This window comes from Heloderma suspectum, chromosome 8, assembly GCF_057233095.1.
Source record: "Heloderma suspectum isolate Gila_16-S chromosome 8, 16-S_ref, whole genome shotgun sequence".
Classification (NCBI taxonomy): Eukaryota; Metazoa; Chordata; class Lepidosauria; order Squamata; family Helodermatidae; genus Heloderma; species Heloderma suspectum.
The window spans coordinates 18,422,640-18,446,108 of record NC_139465.1 but is presented as its reverse complement, the minus strand read 5'-3'; the positions used below and the strand labels follow the sequence as shown (position 1 = coordinate 18,446,108).

The 23,469-nt window shown below is 47.4% G+C and overlaps 1 protein-coding gene across 1 annotated transcript in view; it reads right to left on the bottom strand.

The window, feature by feature from the left end:
- The window catches only part of VPS35 (VPS35 retromer complex component), a 34,967-nt gene that overhangs the window by 7,961 nt on the left and 3,537 nt on the right, over positions 1-23,469 (bottom strand). Inside the window, exons 2-14 of the mRNA XM_084813024.1 lie at positions 20,412-20,510; positions 18,115-18,211; positions 15,909-16,032; positions 14,017-14,199; positions 11,255-11,468; positions 10,404-10,487; positions 8,551-8,660; positions 5,555-5,651; positions 3,739-3,887; positions 3,160-3,367; positions 2,623-2,778; positions 1,295-1,417; positions 658-837 (exon numbers count right to left, since the gene is read on the bottom strand). Of these exons, the coding sequence (XP_084669150.1) occupies positions 658-837; positions 1,295-1,417; positions 2,623-2,778; positions 3,160-3,367; positions 3,739-3,887; positions 5,555-5,651; positions 8,551-8,660; positions 10,404-10,487; positions 11,255-11,468; positions 14,017-14,199; positions 15,909-16,032; positions 18,115-18,211; positions 20,412-20,510 (1,824 nt within the window). The remainder of the gene's footprint in view (positions 1-657; positions 838-1,294; positions 1,418-2,622; positions 2,779-3,159; positions 3,368-3,738; positions 3,888-5,554; positions 5,652-8,550; positions 8,661-10,403; positions 10,488-11,254; positions 11,469-14,016; positions 14,200-15,908; positions 16,033-18,114; positions 18,212-20,411; positions 20,511-23,469) is intronic.

Below are 23,469 nucleotides of genomic sequence, written 5' to 3'. Positions count from 1 at the left end.
AAGGTGGGTGCTCTCACAAAATGGCAGCCATGGCAGGGGGCTTGCCGATTCCTAAAACGGTTGCCGTGGTGGGCATGGCTGGCTAAAAAACACCCTCTTCCCAGAAGGCAAAGTGGTGAGACTAAAAGAAAATGCCCATGAACCAAATACAAGGCAGAGGTGGGGGCTGAGCTCCAAAACCACTCATCCGAACGCAAATAAAAGATGGCACATGAGGGCAGCATTTTTGCTTTGCATCATGCTCCCAGTTTTGTTTTGTTTTTAATTTTAAAAAATCTTAAGGAAAAATAAAAATCAGGAAGGACAGGAAGGCTGGCAGGCACCAAGACAGATGCCTGTGGGCACATTGGTGCCCACCAGCACCACACTGGAGACCCCAGAAATATAGTCATAGCATCTAATATAGGAATGTAATTCAGACAACGCCCCAGTCCAACAGAGAGTTGAAAGCAAGGGGCTGAAGCACATCTAAAGATGCAATCCTATGCACATTTAGACAGAAAAAGTCCTACAACTCACAGCATTCTGGGATGCTGAGAGTTGTAGGACTTTTTCTGTCTAAACATGCATAGGGTCACACCTTAAGTGTGTTAGACAGTCGCTTATGTGTTCAATTAAAAAAAAAATTAAGTAAGGAAAAATCTGTCGAACCCCTACCTGGGACATGAACTCGTAGGCCACCGTTTCATGGTTTTCAAATCCGATTTCCCCCGCTGCCAACGCCCCTTGGAGGAACAGCCGCAGAGGAAGCTCTGCCAACTCAGCTTTGATCAAAGCACTGATCGTCTGGTGTGCAAACGTGAAGATCTTCTGGCATTTCTTTTCCCATTTGTCATCCTAAAAACACAAATGAACAGCAACAACAACAAGTCAGACAGGTCAAAGTAAAAAAAGGCTGAATCAAAAGAAGAAGCAAACTTGGTCGGTCTGGCTGTTGATAACCCTCCACTTAAAATTTTGTATTCTGTGAAAAGAACCCGAATTCTGCAGCCAGCATTAAAAAAAACTGAAGCTGTAAATATTTATCATACTTATCATCCCACTTGTCTTCCAAGATGGAACTCAGGATGACGCAGTTGCCAGTCCATCCAGGCACTAAACAGAGCCAGATTTGCCCTTGCCTATCGCTCCTGTCTTTCCATCCAATGTATTCCGTTTCTGAAAGTTTAGGGCATTTTACCCTTGATCACCACAACGGGCCTCTTCTTTAAATGCCCTGCCATTTATAGACTTGCTGTTTTGTGCCTTTCTGCTCAGAAACATATCCTATATCTGCCAAAGCTCTTTCACTCACCACTTTAGAATTCTCCTTGTAGCGAAACGCAAGCTGGTAGGCAGCGAAAACCAGCGGCGGCAACGTGAAACGGATGCGCTGGTTTCCACCCGCACCAAAATGTTTCCGGGCAGTGTTCAAAATCTAAAGGGAGAGACCCATCACATGATGAACATCAGTGATGGATCAGGCAATCCAGACATACGAAAAAGGAATGACCTGATTTTATGAGCAAACTTGCATGACTCTCAGAGCTGGCCACATGGAGCCCGACCCGTCTCAGTGAAGGCATACACGCTGGCACCCCTAGGAACCACCCCTGACATGGTCCACCCCTATAGGCCCCGAAGGAAAGGGTCTTCCATTCCATAGTCCATTCCATTCTCCCACATCAAAGGGTAAGGGCAGGCATGTAACTCTGGCCCCCACCCATTAATTTCCTGTGGTTTCGAGCCACACGGACTGTACGGATGTCTGTTGTCGGGAAATCCTGCCCCTGTGGAGCTCAATTGACTTCTGCAGCGCACCCGACTCGACTTGCATCTGTGAGCTGAGCCGCACATTTTCCCCGAATTCCGGTGACTTTTCACAGGTGTTTTTTTTGGTCTCAGCCGTAATTTGCATAAATTGCGGCCACAAATCACGCACATTTGCACAATTTGCTGCTATACTTCGTGCAATTTGTGCAAATTCAAAAACAGCGAAAATCTGCTAGCTGGCCCAACTTGCTGCAGACCAAGTTGGGCCAGCTAGTGGATGACGAGTCCAGGTCCAAGGGGATGAGCCAATGAAAGCTGCCAAGCTCCACCCTCTAACATTCCTCCAACATCCCTAATCGACTGCATAGCTATACAGTGGTTGGGGAAGTCTGCCCCAATGGCTGAAGATGTTACTTCAGGCTTCAACCACAAGCACACATTAAAATTAATTAATGGGTGTGTTTTAAAAACAAAATTACCCCGAGGTGCACAGTCCTAGGGTCCCCTTAGTATTCCATTTTGGAGAGGCTCTCGGGGCCGTATTCCAGTGGTGGGCAGTGCAGAAGCAAAAGGGATGGTGGGGCCAAATATTCCAGTCTATTGTAGCTTCACGCCCTTACTGCCAGTCACTAAGCCTTAGGAGAGGCGTTTCAACCTTTTAGAATGGGGTGGGGGGAATGCACAAAAGCCGGGAAACCACCAAATGATTGACGGCCGGGGGAAAAGGGCAGTTATCGGGGAAATCCCAGAGGGCCAGATTGGGACCGCTGGAAGGCCGGATTTGACCCACAGGCCTGAGGTTCTCGACCTCTGCTCTAGAATCAGCGGCACCCTTGAGAGATGCAACCATGGAGCTCTTCAAAGCCATACCAGGTACTGTTGGTTGGGATCGTCTGAATGGAGGAGATGAATAAATCTGCCCACAAGGCCTTGTTCATCAGCAAAATCTTCAGGGTCTGGATCTTCAGCTGGCTGATCGGGCTGGTCCTGAATCAGTGTCGAGACAAGGTTCATGATGGCGTCCACCTGCAGAAGCCGAAGAGCACGGTCATGGGCTCAGTTCAAGGTATCTATGGCTCTGAAGAGCATAAAGACCACCACAACAAAAGACAAATGTTGACTTGGATCAGAGAGCCACAAACAGAAACCCATTCATGGGACAGGGGTATCTCCCCCACTCCACCTTCCAAAAAGCCACCCCTGAGAAAGTCAGGGGACCCTCTAGAATGGCATGGGATGTAGCTGGGGAGGGGATCTATGGAAATTGGAGATATGCAGCCCCTGGCAGAAATGGAACTGCCTTCTGCTCAAGGATTCTATCCATCACTTGAATATGTCCAATTGGAGGTGGTGTCTTTTTTCGTTCGATACTAAGAAAGTTCACTTGATGGTGTGGCTTTCTCCTACCTGGTCTTGCGAGACTATTTCTGTGTTATAATCCAGCACGTTGCTAAGAACATAACAACTCATGCTCTTCCTGGACTCATAGTCGAAGTACTCGAAGAGGGGGTGGAAATGTTTCAGTTTCAAGACAGTAAGGACATTGTTGTAGGTATCAAGAGGGATCTTCAAGAGCCGCGTTAGCTCCTTCGAAACGGCGCTACTCGTAGCAATACTAGAAAGAAATAAGCGGGCGAAAATGGGGGATCAGCACACAGCAAATATCTTAAACATAGGTCCTTTTGCTTAATGTCAGCAACTTGGGAAGCAGAGCATACATGGAAGGAATAGAGAAGCAAAAGTTCAAAATCCGTGTAGCACAATACCTTTATTAGGCCCACGCAAGTTCACAGAATAGCGTGTAAGCTTTCAAGTTCTCAAGAACTCTTAATGAGGCAAGCCAGTAAACTAGAAAAATATTAACCATGCAGCAGCAATTCACTGTTACCAGTTGAGTCATTTTATATAAAAGTATCAGACACTGATTTAGCCAGCCTCTGCGTTAGGCAGCTCTTGGTTTGCTTTGGAGAGTTGGCCTTCACTTACTGTTCCAGGTTCAGCTTGTTAAAGATCTCCACCGTCGTCTCCAACACTTTGTCAACGTAATCAACACGATCCGGATAGCACTTCATGGCCAAGTTGATGAGAGAAACTTGCAGCGACACCACGTCCTCCGAAGGCATGTCTTGCCTGGACTGAAATTCAAAGAGCGCAGAAGCAGATGAGGAGCGTGGGTATGTATTCCAGGGGAACGGAAAGGATGCTTTTATTTATTACATACCAGCGAACAAACCTGGTTTTCCTTGGGTTGGAATAGTCCTTGGTCTGATACAGCAAAGCCTTTGAGCAAACGTATGAAGCTGTCAGAGTTGGACACACTACGCCCACCGAGTCTGAGTGAAGCCAGGCACCCCTAAGCACAGCCCCTGCCATGGCGCACCCCTACAGCCCCCTAAGGGAGGGGCCTGTGCACTCCATTCCCCTGAGGGGGGGCGCCCCACATCAGGGGGCAGTCCTGTAACTCTGTCTCTGAAACTAATCTCCCCTGACTTCAAACTGCGAAACTAAGTGGTGGTTAGGGATGTCTGCCTCTAGTGGCTGAAGGTGTTCCTGCAGGCCCCGAGCATTTAAAAAACTAAATATCTCTTGAGGTACACATCCTTGAGTCACCTTAGTATGTACCCCAAGTTTCAAGTGGCTAGGTTTCACAGTTTTGGTACTACAGCACTGATGAACAGACAGACAGACATCCTTTTATACTTACATATATTTTGCCTTTTTGCCATGACAGAGTTCAAGGCCATGCACATGGGGTCCCCAGGCAGTCACCCATGTAGGCACTGTCCAGACCCAGCCCTTCTTAACTTCACTACGGTTGTGTTACCAAGCAGCTCAGCCTCACCACCATTTTAAGTATTGCCCTAGCACAGCCTTCCCCAACCTGGGGCCATCTGAATGTGCTGAACCGCAGCTCCCATCACCCTCAGCCCTAGATCAACCACCATTCTAAAAGGACTGAGAAAACAATAAGGCCTTCCCTGGCCCGGAAAAGATACTAGAGGGAACTCACTTGGCACTTATATACAGAGAATCCACTGCAAACGTGGGGTGCCACAGCCAAGAGGGACCTGTCCCCGACGGCCAGGCAATGCTCCTCCAACAGTTGGAGCACCCAACCAAAGGGCATCGCTTTATTAACATACACTCAGATTGGCTTGGGAGACAGCTTTCTTTCCGGTACTGAGACCACATACGGATTTAAAGCAGGGATGTAGAGCTCAGGTCTACCTGGGTTCCAACATTGGGCCTCCAAGGGCTCCCCAGATGGCCATACCCTTTCCCCTGGCCCTACCCCTTCTCCCCAACCACCGCTCATTTTGTGGTGTCCTGGCTTTTGTGCACCCCCCTGCCCCCCCCCCATTTTAAAAGGTTGAAATGCCACATCTCCCAAGGCTGAGTTATCAGCAGTGAGTGCTATAAGCTAAAACACACTGGGATTTTTGGTGGTTTGGGCCATTCCCCTTTTGCTTTTGGCCCCACCCACCACTGGAAGGCAGATCCTGAAAGCTTCTCCAAAATGGAATTCTGCCCTTGGCCTGAAAGAGGCTCAGCACCCCTGATTTAAAAGGTAAGCACCAACAGTTCAAATTGCACAGATGGGCAGCCAAGTCCCTTGCTGCTTCCAAGTGTCTCTGAAGCCCAGCGCAAAGTCAGAGGGGAGACCCATTCAACACTGAGGTCTTTGACCAGGTGGTTATCTGACCCAGGGATAAAGACCCCACCAACAACTGCATCGAAGGATCCCTGGGCAAAGTCTGGGCCTCTAGCACCACTGATGGAAGGGACCAAACGCTCAACTTACCTGTATGACGGTAGCCACCTGCTGGGAGAAAATGTCAAAGAGCTTAATATCTGCAGGGATGCCTGGTCCATCCTCTCGGTGAGCAAAAAGCGCGAGCCTAAAAGCAGAGAAAGGACATCTTGCAAAATGCGACTGGCGGACCCGTCTTGAGGGGGATTACTCAGAAGCAAGCCCTACAGAAGCGCTTCCCACGAGTTGGTACACTTACAACTGCAACCTTGACATCTCAATTCTCTCAAAGCAAAATCTGGCCTCCCGTGGGACATACCTCCCAGTCTTCGTAAGCAGCCTGTCTCCCATCATGGAACTCAAGGGGACATACCATCGCCGGGTGGTCTCCCATCCAGACACCAACCAGACCCAGACCTGCTTAGCTTCAGCGAGGCAGCTGCGTCATGTCCCATCAGTCTATGCCCTGGGGCCATCTTCCTCAGCCACCTGCAACCTTAACGCTTGCAGACGTAAGCCAAGAAATGGAACAAGTTAACACCAGAGGGTTGTACCCAATGGTGTCCCTCCACCGATGGAAGACTCTTTGATTGACGAGGAAAGGGTTGGATGTGCCTGATCTCGTCTTATCTCAGAAGCTAAGCAGGGTCAGCCTTGGTTAGTACTTGGATGGGAGACTGCCTGGGAATCAGGCTTCCTGCATTGAGCAGGGGGTTGGACTCGATGGTCTTGTAGGCCTCTTCCAACCCTATGATTCTATTCTGTAGAGGCTTCCATCAGCTGATCAGGGAGGAAGGCAATTTCCACTAATTCCCCTTCCCCTTGAAACCCCCCACCCCCGGGCACTCCTGTAATCTGCTCCATGGGACTGGGGGACCTGTTGGAACAGTGTGGGACAGGGATCAATGAAAATTCCCTTCTTTCCCATTCCGCTAATGGAAGACCCTGCTGGATCAAGGAGCCTTCCATCAGTGGTGGGACACCATTGGGTACGTGGCTTCTCTTGGCACTAGGGGCGCTCCTTGCACATTTAAGCATGAGCTGGGGAACACCTAATACGCACAGCACCGCTAGAATTATAGAGAGACAAAGAGATGGATTCTTTATACCCACACCTCTCACTACGTTATGCTGAAGGGAGGACTGGATGTTCTAAGGGAGAACTGGGAAAGAGACTCAGGCGAGAGTACAGAAAGCCACCAAAGGTTGCTTGCTCCACATCATGTAATGGCTTTTGAAGGCCATGTAAACCTTCATGACTCAGAGTATAAGCCTCAGTTCAAAACTATCCCCAAAGAAAAGGGCAGGAAGCTTACTTCAGAAAGCTGATTTTATTGCTCGTGCGCACTCTCTCTCTCTCTCTCTCACACACACACACACACACACACACTAAACATCTTTCCTCTGTTTAACAAATCAAATTTTTGTGAAGATTTATTTAAACAGGCACTACATTTACAAACACATGCCTATGTAATCACACAGCATATGCAAATGGTTCTTCAAAAGTTGCCAATACAAATTGCCATCCAGAAGAGAGAAAAAATCACAGGAAGGCATCGGGGATAAAGGAGGAGGAACTACAGAATTCTCACTGTACCTCTCCAAAACTAGCAGGAGGGGTTCCAAAAAAAAAAAAACCTGCAGGAAACACTCGGCTGGCTAGTTCAAATCAATGTGAAATTCTACCTTCCAGCTACCTTTTCGCTTCTCACCTCAGCTGCCCCCAAACCTGCCTTTTCTCCCAAAAGGACATAGCCAATCCTGTCCACACAGCCAGCTCAGAAACAACAGTCTCATGGCCTCCTTGGACCCTAGCCTGCCATCCTCCAGGTCTTTCTTGTACGTCTACATCGGGGTGAGCAACCTACGGCCCTCGGGCCACATGTGGCCCCCATCCTAATTTCAAAAGCCCTCTGCATGCAATCAATTCAGACCCCTGGCAAAAGCGATCAGTCCTTTCCCTGGTAGCCCGCTGGGCGGGAAAGCAGGAGGAGAGAAAAGGGGTGACCCACTCACTTTTGGCTCTGGCCCTGACTACCTCTGGCTTCACCGACATGAGGCCCCCAACAGATTTTATTTATTTCATTTTTTATTACATGTTTATACTGCCCAATAGCCGAGGCTCTCTGGGCAGTTCACAATTAAAACCATAAAATGCAACTTAACAAGACGTAATATAAACTTTTAAACGTTTAAAAGCACCATGTAAAATCAAGGTAAAACCCAGCAGCTGTTATAGCCCAGGAAAAGTCTGTGTGAAAAGGTGTGTTTTCAGGAGGCGTTTAAAAGATGTTACATTTTCTGCCTTCTGAATTGCACAAGGGAGGCTTTTCCAGAGTGTGGGTGCCACCACAGAGAAGGCCCAAAGGGACTACTCAAGGGGAATGCATCCACCCCTGATCTGCATCCTTCATGTCAACAGCACACAGCTCCTTCTGTTATACTATGTTTTCCCCACAACTTGCATTTCTCCATCCTTCATACTTTCACTCCAGTGTCCGCAACCTTTGCTCATCCTTTACTCTGGTCTCTTCTTGTCAGCCCATTACCTATTTATGTAGTCCCTCCCGTTAGCCAGCCTATCCCTGCTTCATCTCTCCATGCAAAACTCCCAAATCCTCCTTACTTCTTGCCAACAGCACAGATCCTTTTCTAACTCTAAAGAGGAAGTTTGTAGTCCCACTCAAACTTGTCTTTCTCTTCCTGCATAGAAGCTACACTGTTTAAAATGTCACGGCTTAGCACCTCCATTCTCTCCAAACAACAAGGTTCATGTGCATTCTGTGACATCATAGGAGCTCCACCAATGGTTTTTTATGTATTTATTTATATACCGCCCAATAGCTGAAGCTCTCCGTTTGGGAGAATTGCATTAAAAGCACGTTTTCAGCTTAAGATAACTGAATAACGGCAGACATAGAAATCCTTATGAGACATTTGTAACAGGGAAAAAAAATAAGCCTATGCAGATTTCCTTCCCCTCTTTAGATGAGCCGACAGATTTCCCCCTCCCTCTTGTTCCTGCAGAGACATTCATTACACACCTGTCGATTAATGCAATAATGATATTTTTCACATTCACGTTTTGGTGTAACTCCGCGCACGCTCGTAGAAAAGGATTCAAGGTCTGGAGGTGAAATTCATCTGGGAAGACCTAGACATGGCAGAAAAAGGAAGTCAGTGGGGGGGGGTGGATTTAACTGACATTTCCCCCTCCTCTCTCACACACACATTCTCTCTCTCTCTCTCGCACGCGTGCACACACACACACACACACTCACAGTTGTTATGCAGTGAAAATCATGGAGAGGCAAATTATCCTAGCTAAAAATTTGATCTAGGACCAATCCAATTTTTTTTTTATCATTTCTTACACTCCTGTTTCTTCTTACTCACTGAGATCACTGTCTTCCCCAATATAGGGATAGGAAGAGAACCCTGGAGGAGAAACAGAGACTTGCCCCAAACCATCCAGCTTTGCAAATAACTCTTCCAAAAGAAGATGTACTGGCAGCCTGTCCCACGTTCCAGTTTTAAGTCATCCAAGGAATGTTGGCAGCTTGGAAATTATTACCAAGCAGATTCCAGAATCATGGAAGGAAGGAGTTCACTTTTCCAATTAGCAAATGTTTCCTTGCCTGACTTCTCAGAAAGCGTTCGGATTCACTGGCCCTGTTCACACAACACGACACGACAACCCACCTTCCTTGTGAATGAGCTGCGCAGCATGGATTGTTCACAGAACAATCCACGGTGCCTCTGACATACAATCAGGCTCACTTTGGGTTGTTCTCCCCTTTCTACCCCCTTGGACCTCCAGCTGGTATCCTCGTGTCCTTTGCAGCAGAACCCATCTTGTCTGCCCATCCTGTCCTCCACCCTGATCCAGTCGCAACCCCTTTTTGTTCCCCGGCTTTTAAAAAGAAAATTCAGCCCCAGAAATTAGCACAAATGTGTTTGCAATATTTTTTATTATTATTTTTGTCGGCTTTTCTGAGTGCTGAAGCGCGCACTCATGGCTGTCCGATAGGTATAGCCTTGCCTTGTCGATGCCCTTGAATGTTTCAGCTATGCTCTTTCAACAAAGAGCAGTAGGAAACATACAAAGAAATTGACAAGACGAGACTGCATAGAGAACACGTTGTGCACCATTGACAGGGACAGGTCAGAAAAAGGGGGAAAGACTGGGAGAAGTGCACAAAAAAGGAGAGTGGGACTGTATCGCCCACTTAGCAAGGTGATGCTCTGCGTTTTAAGGGTTGAACTGACACTTGCCGGTGTCCTGCTTCCATTCAACACTTCCCTGAGTCTCCAGCTACTCGAGAAAGGGAAGATCTAGGCTCTCCCCCCGCTTTTCGCAGCTCCCTTTTTGCCCTAACAGCAGCAGTAAGTGCTCCAAATGGTTATGGTTGTGTCTTGTTCCCAATGGATAAAATCCAACATAAGCCCTCCTGAGAGTAGACCCATTAAACTTAAGTCTCACTTGTTTCAATAGGCCTACTCTAAGTAAGGCTTACACTGGATTTTACCAATATGTTTGGGGTGGGGAAAGAGGAAGGGATGTGACAGCTGAATTTCCACGAAGTTCTCTGCCATGACTGGTGCTGGGTATTACAATCCGTCAGAGCATCAAGTGTGCATTGCCGTATTATAAGCCAGGAGACAATTCATCCAAGTGATACATTTTCCCTCCTGAATGCTTGCCAAGGAAGTATCAGCAATCACAAGCCAATTCCAAACTGAGGGGAACTTGCCCATCACTACACCTAACTGCATCTGGTTTGCTCAACCCAAGGATCAGGGCCTGATTCAGAGCGGAGAGTCTCAAGGAAGTATCACAAGCTGCAAGGAGCTCCTTACTGCCACACAGCTTAACCAAGGCTCCCCTGCAGCTTACCTGTATGATACATTCCATGAGGTATTCCTGAGCTAATGCATCCCTGCAGTTCACGACTTGCTCCAATATGCCGGTCAAGACAATCTGGAAAGAGAAAAGAACTCTGCATTATTTTTCCTCTCTTGCGGCCTTTGCAGCCTTATCTGCATGAGCCTCTGAAAACTGTTCTCCACCTAACCCAGAGGTGGGGAACGTCTTTCAGCTCAAGGCCCGGATTCGATTTCAGAGACCCTCTCAGGGGCTGCATTCCAGTGGTGGGCGGGGCAAAAGCAAAGGGGCAGGGCAACAGGTAAAAACGGGTGGGGTCAAAATCAGTGGAGGTTGGTGGCTCTGATAGTGGGGCAGTGAATCCAGGTTTCAATCAGAAGCAGTCAGAGCTCTAAAGGAGCTATCCAAGGTTTGAACACCTCGAACAGCTGCTTTAGAGCTCTGATTGCTTCTGATTGACACCCGGAGTGGATTCGTCACCCCACTGACATCGGAGCCACCAGCCTCCACTGGTCAAAATGCCAACAATACCAACATATTGTAGTTTAAACTTCTTACTGCCAGTAATTAAGCATTTAATTAAGTATTTCAACCTTTTAGAATGAGGGAAAAGCTGCACAAATGTCAGGAAACCAACAAACGATTGGTGTTTGTGGGAAAGGGGATGGGGCCAGGAGAAAAGGGTGTGGTGACCTGGGGAACTCTTGAGGGACGGATTTGGCCGCCAGATCCAAGGTTCCCCACCCTGACCTAAACTGTAGGGGAGGAAACCATGTAAATTATTTTCTATGGCTACAACAAGCTGGAACCGGCTGCTTTGTTTGGCAAATACAGAAGGAAGTCGAATCGAGACACCATCTCACCTGCTTGTATCTCTCCACGTTGACGCCCTCCAGCTGACTGAGACGCACCAAGTTGGTCCCCACCAGGATCCTCAGCTCCTGCCTCTCACGTTCCCTCTTCTCGCGGTCTCGACTGTGGCCCTGATGCTGCATTCGCACCCAGAGCTTATTCATCTCAGCAAAGTTCAGCAGCACAAAGTCCATGGAGTCACTGATGTCCCCAGTGGTTTCTTCACTGCAAGTCAACAAACACTGGCTTCTTACGTACACAAAGACTGCAAGGGGGCCATTTTCAGGATGTGGATCAGGCCCATTTGAAACAAACCAGAGCATCTGCTCTGGACCATGAAGAGGGATGCTGATTAAAATATTTCTCTTTGGGTGAAGCTTATTTATTTATTTACAGTATTTGTATACCACTCCATATCTAAAACAGATTTCGGAGCAGTGAACATAAAAGACAAAATAGTAAAAGAATAAAAAGATTAAAATAACATATTAAAATTAAGCTTTTTTAAAAACAGAATGCCAATAGAAACCGTGGCTGGTCAGTTAAGGAATGTCTCTTGGAAGAGTGCTGTTTTCAGGAGATGCCAGAAACAACACAGTGTTGGTGCCTGCCTGACCTCCAGGGGCAGAGAGTTACAAAGAAAGGGAGCCACCACACAGAAGGCTCTTCTCCTGGTGGACTCCAGTCAGGCCATAGGTCCATGTGGAACCACCAGAAGCAAGCCTTCCAATGACCTCAGTGACTGGTTAAGGGAGAAGGCGTTCTCTCAGGTATCCTGGTTCCAAGTTGTTTAGGGTTTTGTACACTAGTATTAAAACCTTAAAGCTGGCCTGGTAGCAAATAGGCAGCCAGTGCTGTTCAGCAAAGGAGTTACATGCTGAAAAGGGGCAGCTCCCGACAACAGCCAAGCTGCTTTGCAGCTTGAAGAATCCCTGGCTGGATTTAGCAGCTGCTGGGGATTAAGCCTTTCAGCCAGAGGGCCGAATTCCATTTTGGAGAAGCTCTCAGTAGCCACATTCCAGTAGTGGGGCCAAATGCAAAAAGGTCAGGGCCAAAAATGTCAGCATATTTTATCTTAAAGTTCTTACTTTGAGTCACTAAGCCTTTCAACCTTTTAGAAAAATTGCACAAAAGCCTGGAAACCACCAAATGACGGGTGATTGGTGGACAAGGGGTGAGGCCAGGGAAATAGGCATGGCCTTTTAGGGAACTCCAGCGGGCCAGATTTGGCCCCTGGGTCAAAGATTCTGCAGCCCTAATTTAGTGGCCGATGCTGGATTAGGGAGAAAGCTGCACAACAGAAACATGCACTTGGACCTCCTCCAAACCACTATAGTATAGTCCATGCATTGGTAACCTCAGGTCTGGATTACTATAACGCCTTTTATGTAGAGCTATCCTCATGCTGGGTCCAGAAGCTGTAGCTAGTGCAGAATGCAGCAGCCAGGATGCTGAGTGCAGTGCCTGACCATGCACATATTACATTGCTGTTGAAGCAACCACACCAGCTGCCTATTAGCTACCGAGCCAAATACAAGGTCTTGCTGTTGGCACAGAAAGCCCTGAACAGCTTGGGACAAGGTTACCTGGCAGATCGCCTTCCCCAACACACACCTATGTGATCATTAAGATCATCGGTGGAGGCTTTGCTGGTTCTACCATGACCTGCAGACTGCAGCTTCCAGCAACCTGGAAAATGGCCTTCTCTGTGGTGGCACCCACCTTACAGAATCAGCTTCCCCTTGGTATGTGGGAGGCACCAACTGTCACATGCTTTAGGTGCCAACTAAAGACCCATTTCTTTATCCAGGCTTTCCCTGAGTGAGCGTGCTGCTCAGTTTGCTTGTAACGATGGTGTTCTATTAGTTTTAATGTTTTAATTAATGCTTTATATCAATCGACTTTTATTTACAGTCATTGGACCATTAGTATAACATATGAAATATACACATATTAATAAATACATATTAGTAAGATAGAGATACAAAATCAGCAAAGAACTGAACAGTAAATTTGCCTCCATGAGGAGCGTAATCAAACAATCCTAAGAGGTCTAATGAGGATAACCAGGTCCAGAAATTTAGCCACATGCTACCCTGGAGTAAAATAATCATAAGGAGCAGTCAGGGAAAAACTGTGTGAGAGGATATATTAGGTCTTTTCTGGCCTCTTGATAATAGCTGCAATGAAATAGAACATGCAAGATGGACTCCACCTCAACGTTGTTGCAGGGGCAGCATCTGTTATTCATTAGAGTTTTACTGAATCTGCCTTCTAATAGTTTGGAGGGGAGAATACTAAACCCCGCCAATATTCCTATATTTAGGTATAGCGATTCTAAATAGGGCATTTCATCTTTGCCAGGGAGGCACGACAAACCCACTAACTGAGGGGAACACGGCCCCCAAGCAGCTCCTTGGAGCTAACATTTTACATAAATTGTTATAGCAATCATTATATATTTTAACTGCATTTTAACGTATGTCACAATGTATTTTAATGCATTTCATTTTCTTGTGAACCACTTAAGAGAAATTTGTAAATATGGTGCATGGTACATAAATCTATTAAATGCGTAAGTGTACATGGGTCTCCCAGGGAGTCGCCCTTCCAGGCACTGACCAGACCTAGACCTGCTTAGCTTCAGCAAGGTTGCTGCATCCCATGCCTTCGGACCATGCCCAGGGACAAGGCTGCTTTCCTCCAATGCCTACACCCAAATGTGTGCATCATACTGCTGAAAGCTCTGCTTTTGCCCCATCGGGCGCCTTACTCCGTCTGCTCTCCATCATCAGGTAAGATGTTCCGCGTGCACTGAAGGAGGTAGTTGCGAAGAAACAGGCCCCTCAGGGGATGTTGGACCCCACGGCACATTTCCACCAGGTCTTTTAAGATATCCTTCCTGGACTGAGGGAAGGACTTCACGTAGACAACCCCAACGGTTATTAGCAAATAGCTGAGAAGAGATCGAGACAGCATGAAGGATGCTCACGTAAAAAAAAAAAAAGGTGACACACCTTTTCCATTATTTCCAGTGTTTAGACTGTGAGTGCCAATGCTTCTGTAACCAAAACAGCAGCACCCAAGCACAAGCAGGAGATATGTTGCCATGCTTAGGGAACCCCAAAGTTTGCGGAAGTACCAAAAAGCCAAAGTGGGGAACTCAAGATCAGCCCACTGAGAAAAGAGCGTGCTCAGTGACCAGGAAACACTGATTGCGGTAGGGGGAAGAATGGTTTTTAAAATTTATTTATTTATTGCATTGATATCCTGACTTTTATCCTCTTGCAAGGAACCTAAGGCGGATTACATTATCCTCTTCCTCTCCATTTTATCCTCACAACAACAACCTTGTGTGGTAGGTTGGACTGAGAGTCTGTGATTGGCCCAAAGTCACCCAGTGAGCTTCCATGGCCAAGTTGGGACTAGAACCCGGATCTCCCAGCTCCCAGTCCAACCGCTACACCACACTGGCTCTCCATCCCACTGAAGAGAGGGATAGAAATGCTTTGAATGTATTCATTCAAAGCATTTCTATCCCGCTCTTCAATCAAAGGACTCCCAGAGTGGCTAACAAAGTCAGCTGTCAGACAGTCCCTGCCCTCAAGGTCACAAGCTAAAATGTCACGAGACACAAGGAAAGGGATTAGGAAGGAATAGGGAAGTCCTATGTCAACAGGCTCTAGAACTCGGTGTGTTCTAGTAATGCTTACCACCTCATTGCCCTGTGTCCTCTATAGACAGACTTCAGGCTTGTGGGATCTTTACTAGAACCCCAAATTTTGGGAAAATAGAAAAAAGATCTGAAAGTCCACAGACTCTGCGCGGCCTGAGGAGGTCGGTCCGCAGGAGAATCCACGGGTTGGATTCTTAGAACTCCCATATCATTTTAGTCCATCTTGAATTTCTCCAGCATCCCTATTACACACCTACATTGACTTGCTATAGATCAGGGACTGTTACACAAAACTCTCAAACATGGCCAGTACACACACTTGTTCAACAGCAACCAATTAATAACCCCATTTTACAGATTTTTGTGAACCACCCAGAGAGTTTCAACTATTGGGCGGTATAGAAATGAAATAAATAAATAAAAATAAGGAACACCTAGACTAAGAAATAAGCAATTTGCACAAGACCAGTCATGGCAGAGTTTTTCCTTTAAACTTTACACTTGCTACTGAGAGTCAGAAACTGTTGCCATCTACTGCAGATCACTCAGAGATCTACCAGTAGATTCCAATCTATCTTCTGCCCTCTCCTGCTCTATAGAAACCAACAGGTACTATATTCCTTCACCTCCACTAAAATGAAATCCAATCATCTCCATGTTTACTCAGGAGTCATTTACTGAGATCACTGAGGCTTACTTCAAACTGCTCAAACGAAAGCCTCCCTATCAAAACAGAACATAAAGAAATCTACAACAGCAAACGTTAAGATTTTATGAAAAACTAGTGCAATTTGAAAACACAGATCGGGGTAGGTGACCTGATGCCCTCCAGACTACAGCTCCCATCATTCCTGATCACTGGACTTGCTGGTTGGGGCTTATGGGAGCTGTCGACCAAAATGTCTGGAAGGCACAGGTTGCCTCCCCCTGATGTAGATTAACAGTTCCATAACTGAAGAAAATTTCACACAACATTCCTATTTACTTACAGCCGCGGGATAATGTTTCCAGCATACTGAACCAGTTCATAGAGATCTGCCACTTTCCTTCCCTTGGCAAATTCGTCCGTCAGATACACCTCCAGGTACTGCAGCTCGTCAGAAATTGCCATGTCTTTTTCCTTGCGATTAAGGATTAAGCCGGGTGCAATGCAGGCATCTTGCGTGTGTACGTGTGCGTTATCGCCCAGCAGTACCAGGAGGAAATCAATAGCCTAGAAGAACTCAGAATCTAAAGTAGCTGATGCAAACAGCAAGAGACTAGAGTCGACATTTCAGAGGGCGGAAAGATTAAGGCTGCAAGCAGAGATAGCTAGGCGAGAGGGAGAATGGCAGACTTTGAAATCAGGCCTGCTGATAGATGTCAACAGAGAGCTTTGAAAGGAGTGGAGGGGGGAAGCATGTGCGAGATCCAACTTTGGGGTGGTGGCTCTGTGAACATCTGCCCCGTCCAGCATTCTGCTCACGCAGCGGCCAACTAGATGCCTATGGGAAGCCCCCAATTAGGACAGGGGTGCAACAGCACCATCCCGCTCATGTTCCACACCAACTGGTGCACACAGGCATACTGCCTCTGATACTGGAGGAAGCACAGAGCCCTCAGGACTAGTAGCCACCAATAGCCTTCTCCTCCAGGAATTTCTCTAACCCCCCTTTAAAGCCATCCAAACGGGTGGCCACCACTACATCCTGTGGTAGCGAATTCCATAGTTTATGCACTGCGTGAAGAAGCCCTTCCTTTTATCTGTCCTGAATCTCCCACCAGTCGGCTTCATGAGATGGTCCCAGGTTCTAGTATTCTAAGAAGGGAAGAAAAATGTCTCCTTAGCCACTTTCTCACACCATACATAATTTTGTACACTGAGCTGACAGCACCCAGTACAAGAGGCAGGAGAGTGAGTGCTACATTTCCAAAAACTTCCTGACCCGTGTGTACATGTGCCTGCTCATTCCGTTACCCATCATCCCCTTTACAGCTTGGATACCACAGCATGCAAAGCTACTGTGCACTGCTGGCATGACTTTAAAGCAGGCGTTCAGGCTTGCAAGACCTGTGATTTTTACTGAGCCTCCAGGACTCACAAACCAGAGACTGACGCAAAAGACGCAGACTGGGTTTGCATGCCACAAAAAGCCACAGAGTTCCTCCAGAAGTCTGGCTTATCGTGTACAAGCAGTGCGGTAATGTACGCTGCCCGACTGCTCCTGCTACGCTGTACATCGCCCAGAGTGGCTGGGTGACCAGCCAGCTGGGCAGTTAATAAATTTAATAATAAATAAATAAAATTTGAAATTTTCAGAGTGCCGTGGGCGCACTCACAAGATGGCTGCCATGGTGGGCATGGCCTGTCACAAAACAGGCATTTCCCAGCAGGCAAACTGGTGGGACTCAAAGAAAAGACTTGCCCAAGAACCCAAATGAAAGGCAGAAATGGGGTCTGCGCTCCAAAAAAGCCACCCCCACACTCTTGAAGCCACCGTTTTTTTCCTCCAGCATCCCTTTTACAGAAGAAAAAATGATGGGGCTCAGAGACAATTGGCTAAGAAGCTGGTTATATGACAGAGGTGGGGTCTGAGCCCTGCGCACCCTTGAACTGTAACAGGAGTAGGAAACTCTTTAACCCCAAGGGCTGAACTCCGTTTCTGAAAAATTCTTGGGGGCAGCATTCCAATGGTGGGCGGGGCCAAAGGCAAAATGAGGCGGGGCCAAAATCCCAGCTTAAAGCTCTTACTGCCGGTAATTAAGCCTTGGGAGAAGCATTTCAATCTTTCAGAATGGGGAAGAGGACATGCAAAAGCTGGAAAACCACCAAATGAGTGGCAGTCAGAGGATAGATAGTTGTAGGCCTCTGGGGAAACCCAGAGGGCTCGATTGGGACCCCAGGAAGGACAGATGTAGGCCGACAGGCCTGAGGTTCCCCACCCATGAACTATAAGGCAGGGGCTGTAGCTCAGTGTGATAGAGCACATGCTTTGCGGGCAGACGGTCCCAGGCTCAATCCCCGGCTTCTCCAGGTATGGCGAGGAAAGAATCCTGCCTGAAACCCTCGAGAGCTGCTGCCGGTCAGTGCTGACAATACTGGGCTACATGGGCCAATGGTCTGACTCAGTATAAGGAAGCTTCCTACGTTCCTATAGGATCACCTAGCAGCAAGGTTCATCCTAGTTCTCCCGCCAGCCTGACTCAAGAGGATACAGAGCTCATAATAGCTCTTTGGAGACAACATGGAAGTCCGCAGCTCGCCAAGCATGTTAGAGGCATGTTTCAAGGCATCCATTAGCTTGTTTTTGTCCTACAAAACACATGAAAAAGATTAAGATTACTGGTTGCAGGTATCATTTCAGAGTCGCCCTAGCATAGATGAGTCATAAAGACCTATGTTGACAGTTATGACCTTCCGGGAACTTTTAGGATGTGTCAGTGGTTTGGGGTTTGTTTTTAAACAGAACATCCTGTTAATTCACTTCCCAACATCCTGATATATTTATCTATGAACACACCTGGGCCACCATTTTGAACAGGGACTCAAGAGGCAGTTTTACAGCAAGAAAGACAAAAGCCATTCCGCAAAGATGCCAAAATAAAACTGCTGCAACAGAAAGAAAAATGGGCTGCATCCAGACTTAATTGTGCTTAGAATAGACCCACTGAAATCAATGAGATTTAATTCAGTCTAATCTTAAATGCCTAACTTGTCCCATTGATTTCAATGGTTCCACTCCAACTATGACTAAGTCTGGATCCAGCCAGTGGAGGCTGGTGCCTGCAACATCAGTGGGGTGGATTCGTTCTAGGTTTCAGTCAGAACCAGTCAGTACTCTAAAGGAGCTATACTAGGTTCGAGCACTTTGGAAAGCTCCTTTGGAGTTCTGACTGATTCTGACTGAAACCCAGAGCGGATTCACCGCCCCACTGACATTGGGGTCACCAGCTTCCAGTGGATCCAGTCCAATGCCCATCAGAACCAGCAACTGAAGATGCCTGGCAGAATATCAGATCTGGCATTCAAAAACTTTATTTTAAAAGTATCTCCGGAGGCCCTCCTTGGAGAGAGAATTCCAGAGGTGCAGTGCCACCATGGGGTTGGGAAGGGAAGCCCTGTGCTGGGAACACACCGTTCTAAATATCTCTGTGGAAATAGGATACAAGCAGGGGCCTCCTTGGCTCATTGCACTAAGCGGGCAGTATTCCTTAAGATATTTGGCCCAGACTATTTAAGGCTTATAGGTGATAAGCCGCATGTTAGATTAGAAGCAACCCAGCAAGCCCACTCCCAATTGGGGAAAAGCTGCATTCTGCAACCTTTAAATCAGGACTTGGTTGCCCAATGCCCGACAGGACCCCCAAGTGCCCTGCCAGGAGCAGCATTCTTCCCCCCACTCAGGCCTGTTGCCCCCCTCCATTCCCCATCACCACTGCTTCTGCCTCCCCACCGCACCCAGCAGGAAGTCAGTAGATCGATTGACTTCCTGCTTCCTCGCTGCTGAGGTGATCAGGGTGATCGGGGTAAGAAGCAGAAGCAGTAGTGGTGGGTCGGGGTGGGGGAACAACAGGGGTGAGAATGGAGGTGGAGGGCCAGAAGCATCGGGGCCGGGAATAAGAGAGGCAGGAAGGAGAGGGTGGAGGAGGAAGGGGTCAAGAAGAGTGGGAATCCTGGAAGACAGGGACAAGAAATGTGCCTGCGGCCCCAAAAAGGCTGCCTGCCCCTGCTTTAATGTTTCCAAACAACCTTTAAGGCAGGGATGAGCAACACATGACCTGCATGAAGCACGCCATGGCTGTTTTAGCAGCCCCCACTGTGTTCCCTCCCCTGCACGGCAGCAGCAAAACCTACAGCAATTTTGCTGGGAAAGAGGACGTGTGGGGAGTGTGCACCTTGTTTCTAAGCAGAATCCCTTGCCACATATAGTTTAAGTACAAAATTAGAAGCAAAAGCAGCAGAAAATATGACAACAAAAAATTCATAGTGACTCACAAAATTAAAAGCCGGCTTGGATCAACAGGAAGGTCTTCACCTGGTGCCAAAAAGACCACAAGGATGGCTCCCTTCTGGGAAGCCTGTTCCACAACTGCGGTGTCACCACCGAAAAGACCCTCTCCCTGGTAGTTACCCACCTCACTTCATTTGGCAGGGGCAGTGCCTGAAGGAGGTAAAACCTGGTCTTACAAAGCATTTCACTCATCCCAGAAGAGAACGTATTTCAGATGAGCTTTCTTCCCCAATGTTGGCCAAAATTCCAATTTTTCCATTGGAAAACTGAAATACTTCCTCATGGGGGTCAGGGGGATGACAGGGTTCTCCCCCCTTTTTTCCCCCAATTCCCTTTCTGGGCCTTCACACCTCTAGGTCGAAGAAAGTACATGCACATCTGAATCAGCACAATCCCCCTGATATGCGCATTTAAAAAATAAACTGGATTTTACAAACAAACCAAGCAATCTTTACCAAAACCAAAAAAGGCACGAGGACAAAGGAACCAAGGGCCACTTACCAAGCACCGCTTCATTTGGAAAGACTGGACTTTGACAGCCTGAATGGCTTCGTCCAGGAGCTTCTCTTGCTCATCTTGAGGAGACTGCTGTGTAGTCGGCTAGAAAGGGGGCGGGGGGGAGAAAACCAGGCCATTAATCTTGGTGAGAACATCAAGAGCAGGGGCTGCTGGATCAGCTCAAAGCCCCACCTAGTCCTGTTCCCTGCTTCCCTACTGGCATCCTGCTTCCCCCAGTGGCCAACCAGATCTCTCTGAAAATCCGACAAGGAGGCCCTGAAAGTGACAGCCCTCTGCTTTTGCTGCACTCCAGCAACTCACTTTCACTGGGGCACCACCTCTCCGGCTGCGCTGGAACTCTCCTCCTCCCTGAATTTGTCCAACCCCCTTTTAAAGCCATCTGAGCTGACCTCCCATCACATCTCATGACAGCAAACTCCATAAGCTGATTCCGCATTATGAGAAGTAATAGTAGCTCTTCTGTAGGGGCAGATGAGAAATCCATGGGGTTTGCATTTAAATGTGAGATCACCCCATTTGCACCTCCCGTAACCAAATGTGGATCCAAATGGTCAGAAATCCTACATTTCCCAGGCTTCCAATGGGTTCCGCAAATCCCAACCCATCTTATCATTTTTCTTCCTTTCTCACAATACTAGAACCTGGAGTCATCCCATGAAGCTGATTGGTAGGAGATTCAGGACAGACAGGAGGAAGGGCTTCTTCACACAGTGCATAGTTAAACTATGGAACTCGCTACCACAGGATGCTGTGATGGCCACCAATTTGGATGGCTTTAAAAGGGGGTTGGACAAATTCCTGGAGAAGCAGGCTATTGATGGCTACTAGTCTTGATGGCTATGTGCTACCTCCAGTACCAGAGGCAGTGAGCCTGTGTACACCAGTTGCTGGGGAACATGGGCAGGAGGGTGCTGTTGCACTCATGCCCTGTTTTTGGTTCCTGGTCAACAGCTGATTGGCCACTTTGTGAACAGAATGCTGGACTAGATGGACCCTTGGTCTGATCCAGCATGGCTCTTCTTATGTTCTTATTTCAAATCCATCCACTCCCTACAAACACAGCCTCCATCAGTATTAATATATATTAAGAACTCAGCCAAATGGTACTTATTGGCACCAAAACCACCAATTGGTCTTTCCTCTTTCTCATCTCTAGAGAAGGATCCTGCAGGAACTAGCACACATCTTTACTATTTTATTAATTAAATGCTATCTCTGCAAATAGTGCTTTACGAAGAACAGGTTTGACAAGTCCCTGCCCCAAATTACAATCTAAAATAGACAAAGGGAAACAACCAAGGGGAGGAGAGAAATGGAGGAAGAATATGCAATTATTTCAATTACCTGTACTTTGGTTACTCAATTCCTACAATTCACCTTTATATTTTGCACAAAGAGTGAACTCTGGCGGCCATTAGCAATTTTTTTCTCCTACACGCTCTCACTTCCAGTCTTCCAAATTTCCATTCCTTACAGATTTGGGGCTGGATCCAAAGGTGCTCTTCGGCTAGCAGAAGACCTATTTCAATCACACAGGGGCCATTCCCAGTGTAGGGACTCCAGATCCCAAGGATTTCCTGTTTTCACAAACTCTTGCATAAGACCTCATATACCCACTCTCACACCCTGTATGTCTCACTAGAGCAGGGGTGGGCCATGTCAGAGGCTCCATTTTTGCTCCCACCCACCCCTGACATGACCCAGGGCCAAAGAACCCTGCTTTTCCACTTCAAAATAAGGCATTCAGTGAATGTGCCCCTTGTTTTAAAGGCACGCTGTGCTTCCAGAAGAATGAGATTTGCCATAAAAACAAGGCACACGCCCACCACATGCCTTGTTTTAAACGGAAAACGCGTCTTCGACACTGCCACCATACTGCCAAAATTTGGTGATATGCATCACTTTGAGGAGCAGTGGGGGCCACAAAACAGGCTGGGGGCCTGCGTGAGGTCCACATCTTGACCACCTCTGCACTAGAGCTTCCAGATATTGGACACCAGTTCCCATCATCCCTGACCACTGGCCTTGCTGGGTAGGGGTGATGGTAGTTGGGAGTTCAACAACATCTGGCGGGCCAAGGTCCCTCCCCCTGCACTACAGTATATATGCTATAGCCTGGATCCTCCAAACTCAGAAGCTTACAAGTATCCTATACTTACGAATATCTAGCTTTGCATTTAAGCTGAATGGATGTTTTCGCCCGTCCAGTGGAGGCTTTGGGGAGGGGGAGGGAAAGAGGCTGGGAGGGCCACAGGATTTCCGAGCACAGAAAGGTAGATGGGGCAGTTCTCTCCGCACTGGCTACAAGGGGGAGGGGAGTGTGGTTTCCTGGCTCCGAGGTCGGAGCCCTGTTTCCGACCTCGGAGCCAGGAAACCCAACAATCCAACGTCCCCCCAGATGCTGTCTAGGGGGCATAGGATTGCTATCTTATTCCCTGTTTTTCATACTGCTAAAGCAACCACATTTGACACACTGCAGTGCTGCACTGCAAGATGTCTTTTTCTAGCACGGCTTCCCCAACCTGGCACCCTCCAGATATTTCGAACTGCAACTCCCATTACCCCCAACTATTGGCTGGGGCAGATCAGAATAGTAGTCCAAAAAAACCTGAAGGGTGCCAGGTTGAGGAAAGGCACTCCAGCTCTTCCAAAAGAGTTTATCAAAGAGCCGCTCACCATTCTTTGGATCCAAACCTACGATTTCCTCATGTCCAGGATCAGACATAACCTAGCCAATAAATAAATAAATGACCACAAACGTTACTAGACGCTGATGTGCTGGTCAAATATTCCATGAAGCCATGATCACCACTGCTTAGGATGTAGCTTACCTTTACCACTGCCTTTAAAGGCTGACTTGTTTTAGTAGATGTTGTTACTCTGATTTATTTCTGTTTTTATTTTTCCCTTCCCACAAAAATGTGTCTGTAGACTGACCCTGGCATTCCAAGTCAAGACCCCCAAAGGACAATTCAATACATCTATAGAGACTTTACCTAAAGTTTTACTCTCTCTTTTTTTAAGCAATAGCAACAACTAA